This window comes from Eleginops maclovinus, chromosome 7 (genome assembly GCF_036324505.1).
Source record: "Eleginops maclovinus isolate JMC-PN-2008 ecotype Puerto Natales chromosome 7, JC_Emac_rtc_rv5, whole genome shotgun sequence".
Classification (NCBI taxonomy): Eukaryota; Metazoa; Chordata; class Actinopteri; order Perciformes; family Eleginopidae; genus Eleginops; species Eleginops maclovinus.
Genome location: NC_086355.1, coordinates 12,958,430 through 12,963,293, shown reverse-complemented (window position 1 = coordinate 12,963,293; position 4,864 = coordinate 12,958,430). Strand labels below are relative to the sequence as shown.

Genomic DNA, 4,864 nt, shown 5'->3' with positions numbered 1-4,864 from the left:
GCAAGATCCATCACGTGAAAAGTGTCAGTCTGCCAGTAAAAACAAACTCATCCAAAGCTAGTCAACAACTAACGTGTTATGACACACAGATTTCCCAAAGAACACTGAACTCTGACACTGAACTTTGACACAGACATGCATTACACTGGTGTGTCAAAACAATGACAGACACATAGATTTAGCTTTACCTTTATCCTGCAAAAATTAACGGCATAAAATTATGTATTGTATCATTTACTTGATTAGTTATATCACAGAAAATGAGATGTAATTTGCAGTTTTGTTTTATTATTGTGTTGCATTCATTAAAAAGTAGACGCAGCAGAGCGTAATGAATGGCGTATAAAAGGCAAAAACAAAGTTGAATATTTTGTTAAATTATTTATTTGTCATATCAAACCTTTAATTCCTTAAAGCTGCCTTTTATATACCTTTTGAAACACAACAAAAACCAAACACAAGAATAACTGGTGCCATCTTTACTTAAACAATGCAGTTACTTTAGGCACCACTAACTGGCACAAAACATTTCAAAGTCCTAGCTTTGATTCAACAAAGCACTTTCACAATTGACTTATACCTCTTATACAGAACAATTGCAAGTTAGTAAAACATTTGATGTGGCTCGGTATGAAGTGGGAAATAAATAAATAAAAAAAGGAGTAGAGAAGGGCAACTGTTCCTGTTAGAAGCATTTGATGTCAAGCATATCAGTTTCCACGGCACTGACAGTCTTCTAATCTGTTGACAGAGATACGTATATGAGAGTCATAATCATCATCACATAATTCGCTAATAATCATTAAGGACACATCATTAAGTCCTAACGGCTTGAATCTTAAAGTTCACATTTTTGGCTTCATTTCATTTTATTATGATGAAAGGAATTTTGAAATGAAGTATGGTGACCGGGAGGAGAGTAACTCAATCTGTCCGAGACTCTGTGTATGTACTCACCTGACAAATCAGTTTTGGCGGTTGGCTTCTTGTCTTCTGCGTAACCAAAGCTCAACAGCTTGGACATGTCCACAGGAGCTGGGTTTTTGTCATGTATTCTGTAGGAACAACAAACAAATGAAGTCAAATGGGATTAAAAATGTGAGAAAAAAGGTTTTAATGGAAATCAAACCGGAAGTTTCTTTTGTAGTTTTAAGTATCATGTAATTATTCATCATCCCCATAAAGTGCCAATTATATTAACATGAGGGAACAGCACACAGCTACCCTTTGAACACTTTAAAATGATAATATGCTCTGGCCACCCACCAAGGAACAACACTTCTTTGTTTTGTTTTTTACAATTGTCTGTTTTTTAATCATGTAACACCAAACTACTAACACTGCAATCATCAATAAATGAATCGATTCATTTTAACCTTCTTATCTTTAAAGCTGTGAAGAAAAAAGGGTGTGTAATAATCATTGTTACTGAGTCAGTACACTGAAAAAACATTGCACATAACTTTATTAGGTTAATTGAAAGCAATAATATTAAGTTGAAATGAAAAACAATAGATTCAACTTAATATTATTGCTTTTATCTAACCTAATACAGTGATGTGGAAACTGTTGATATAATACATTTAATTAACATCAATGTTTCACTTTTTTCAGTGTAACTGTTGTTTCATGAAATGTCTATACTCTGTTCTTTTCACTCTCTAAGTCAATATCTTGCACACAATACTGTGTGCAGCTGTTGACTGCACTGCAATGATGAAATAACAGACCATATTGTTCTCTAATAAAACATGTTTAGCTAGGTTTGTAGAGTGCAGTGGATCTTTTGACTTATTGGCATATAGTATAAAACCATACATGCACTATAACCACAGTATTTACTGTGTTGTGTCTGTAGCAGCGTATGTGAAGTTATTTGATTTTTTGTGTCAATGACATTTTCTCGCATGTACAGGGAAGCACAGTCGAGCAGGTGGCCAAAACAAACAGGTGAATGTCCTGTCCGTCTGGATTTTGTGTGCAGTTGTGTTAGACCTTAGTGTGCTACCAGCCCATCAGCATTTCTGCTTAGTCATCACAACACGGAAGTGTGGTGTGTTTTTAAAAAAATTTAGACTAGATACTGTCAGATTTTTAAAATCAGCTTTAAATCAGCTATATAAATGTGTGTTGTAATGCCAACAATGTGTGTTGTAATGCCAACAACTAGGAAATTACAGAAATGGAGAAGCTATGGAATTGCCTACTGAGGGCTCCAATTTATTTGTATTCAATAGTCAGGTTCTGATATGTAAGAAATAAGGTTTTGCTTGCTGTTTCCACAGACATTAAAAGAACCATTTAGAATTTTAGTGACTTCAAAAACTGTATTCCTTTAAGTGTTGTTAGCAACTTCCACTCAAAAGGACTAATATGGTTTGACAAAGTAAGATCACTGGCCTCTAATAAATCTGTTTTATTTTAGTTGTTAAATGTGGCATTTTTGACATCAGCCTCTTGCCCTGAATGTAAAAGAGAACAACAGCACCATCTTGTGAACACATGAACTTACATCCTTTTGAATTTGCTCTCATGATATTGACTGGGTGACTGCAACTTCTTCTCCATATGGTAGTAATGAACATTGTTGTTCTGCAGAATACAAAGCAAAGTCACAGTGCTGATAGTTATTTTGTAACAGTAAATATAGGCAGAATATGTATCTTTGTTAACCCTATTTATGCTTTCAATTTGACTGTTACACATTGAAAAGGCAGAGCCACAGAGTAGGTCTGCCTGATCAAGTAACAGTGTTTTAAACCACAGCAACACAGAAGAGCCCTCTATTTTGTCTTAAATCTTGTGATCATAACATAATTAAACAACCCAAGAGATTCAATTAATTGTTACTGTGGTGGAACGTGTGGCTGAATTATTTTCTAATTGACTTTGACATTGCCTTGTTTACCTTCTCTTTTCCATTGCTGCTGTTATCATCCCTCTCCCAGGCTGACATATTGTCGGTCTCAAAGGGGGGCTCTGCTGGATGAAAGGCTCCAGGGTTTTTCTTCTCTTCACTGTTAATTATACTGTTGAAAAAAACACAACAATGAGATATGTTATGTATCATTCACTTAATTGGAGGATAACAGTGGAAAATGTACAGTTTATGGATGCTTGCATTGTTGCTCCTATTTACAGTGCTCTAAAGCACTACCAGTAATGAAGCAGTGCTGGCAATTGTATTATATATTCAGTAAGACAAATTCTACAGGTACCTTGAAATGCCGTCCCCTTTTGATGCAGTGCCGAACCATTCCAGAGGTTTGTAGGAATCACATTTAGAAGTAATTGTTGCCTCGTGCCACAAAAGTCCTGTTGAAAAGAAGGACCAAAATATATGCAAAAGTATGTTTTAAGCACAGGGGACTGTGTCTTAATATAAAGCAACAGGATGGATACCCTTGTGCCCGCCTTGTTTAGCAAGCTTGACATAGTCAGAGTCACTGTCTAGGACTCCGGCCCTCCGCCCTCGGAACCTGTCATCAGGAACAGAGCTGAAAGAGGACAGTCCTGGGATCTGGGAGATCTGGCCATTTTCTGCTACACACACACACACACACACACACACACACACACACACACACACACACACACACACACACACACACACACACACACACACACACACACACACACACAGTTATTTAGGAAAATAGGAAAACACATCATATATTTCATCATGAACTAGATTACCCCTAATTTTCAGTTTTATCATTTCTACTTGCCAGTTGATGTAGATTCAAGATGGTCACTCATGGGAACTGAGAGATCTCTATTGAAAATGGAAAGAAAAAAACACGTTAAACTGTCAATCTCCGGCACATTTAACGGAACTTGTACGAACGAGATTTGTCATTAACGTTAGAAACTGCATTAACGTTAGCGTCGGTTAGCTGACACTAGCTGCCGTCAATTTATCCGAGCCTTTTTATTCTAACATCGCGGTGTTAATCGGATGAGTCTACAGGAAAACAGGTTAAAACACAGCAATTACACTTCTGATAAAAGAAAACAGGCGTTGTTTTTACTTACTTTTGATCATACACGGACATCGTCGAAGTAAAGCAAGGAACTGTACGGAGTAGCTCTGACACTGTTTGAAACTTCTAACTGCGTTGCCGTGGTAACGGTCTCCAGTTAACGTTACAGCCTGGAGTGCAGCTGCTGTTCTGAGATGACAGGTAGGAGGACAATGAGCCAGGTTTAGTTCAAGTTAGTTAGTTATGAAATGTATAAAATAAAAAACAAAGCAAAATACGAGGGACATATATTATAAATGAGCTGGAAAATATATAATAATAATAATAATAATAATAATAATAATAATAATAATAATAATAATAATAATAATAATAACGCAAAGACATAACTAGGCTATATATATTATATTTGAGATTATTACTTGGCATCTAGACTTTAAATACTGAAGAACACATCATTACAGGATAACATAGGTTTTTTTATTGTTGTATTAAATATTGAGTTGATTTACTTAATGGTCTTTGGGTGGCTTAATGCTTGTCATTATTAAGTGTATTTGAAATGTAGATTATTTATACCAAAAACATTTAACAAAGTAGGCTGGCATATTAATATACTGGAGTCACAACACAACATTAACTTTTGAAAAATGTAGAGGATCCGAAGTGAACTAGGCCAAGGTAGCATACAATAGAAGCACTGAAGAAATGTAAGTACTAGCCTACACATACTTTAACTTGCATAGAGTAGCTATAGTAATCGGTGTTCCCACTCCTTTTGTCTATGGGGCTAGATCAATTGTAGGCTTCATAGATTGAAGTTTGAAGAGTTATTATGCTGAAAATGTCTTAATGTCACATTCATTTAAAGAATGAGGGAT

The 4,864-nt window shown here is 35.7% G+C and overlaps 1 protein-coding gene across 2 annotated transcripts; it reads right to left on the bottom strand.

The window, feature by feature from the left end:
• Positions 1 to 394: 394 nt before the first annotated feature.
• Positions 395 to 4,172, bottom strand: LOC134867119 (uncharacterized protein C7orf57 homolog). 2 transcript variants are annotated; one of them, XM_063887461.1, is made up of 8 exons: positions 4,036 to 4,172; positions 3,729 to 3,775; positions 3,403 to 3,543; positions 3,219 to 3,315; positions 2,909 to 3,029; positions 2,513 to 2,592; positions 958 to 1,055; positions 395 to 741 (listed from the first exon to the last, which is right to left on the bottom strand). In XM_063887461.1, exons 1-8 carry the CDS (start codon positions 4,053 to 4,055, stop codon positions 737 to 739), a joined length of 609 nt encoding a protein of 202 aa, XP_063743531.1. In that variant the 5' UTR covers positions 4,056 to 4,172; the 3' UTR covers positions 395 to 736. The 2 variants fall into 2 exon arrangements, with proteins under 2 accessions (XP_063743531.1, XP_063743532.1); XM_063887462.1 differs by having other exon boundaries at positions 3,403 to 3,540.
• Between the last annotated feature and the right edge of the window lie 692 nt (positions 4,173 to 4,864).

Coding starts and splice junctions, on each gene's coding strand:
- LOC134867119 (XM_063887461.1), bottom strand. CDS start 4,055: ATGTCCGTGTATGATCAAAA. Junction 3,544..3,728: donor TCTTGAATCTACATCAACTG/GCAAGTAGAAAT, acceptor GTGTGTGTGTAG/CAGAAAATGGCCAGATCTCC. Junction 3,030..3,218: donor AAAGGGGACGGCATTTCAAG/GTACCTGTAGAA, acceptor TTTTTTCAACAG/TATAATTAACAGTGAAGAGA.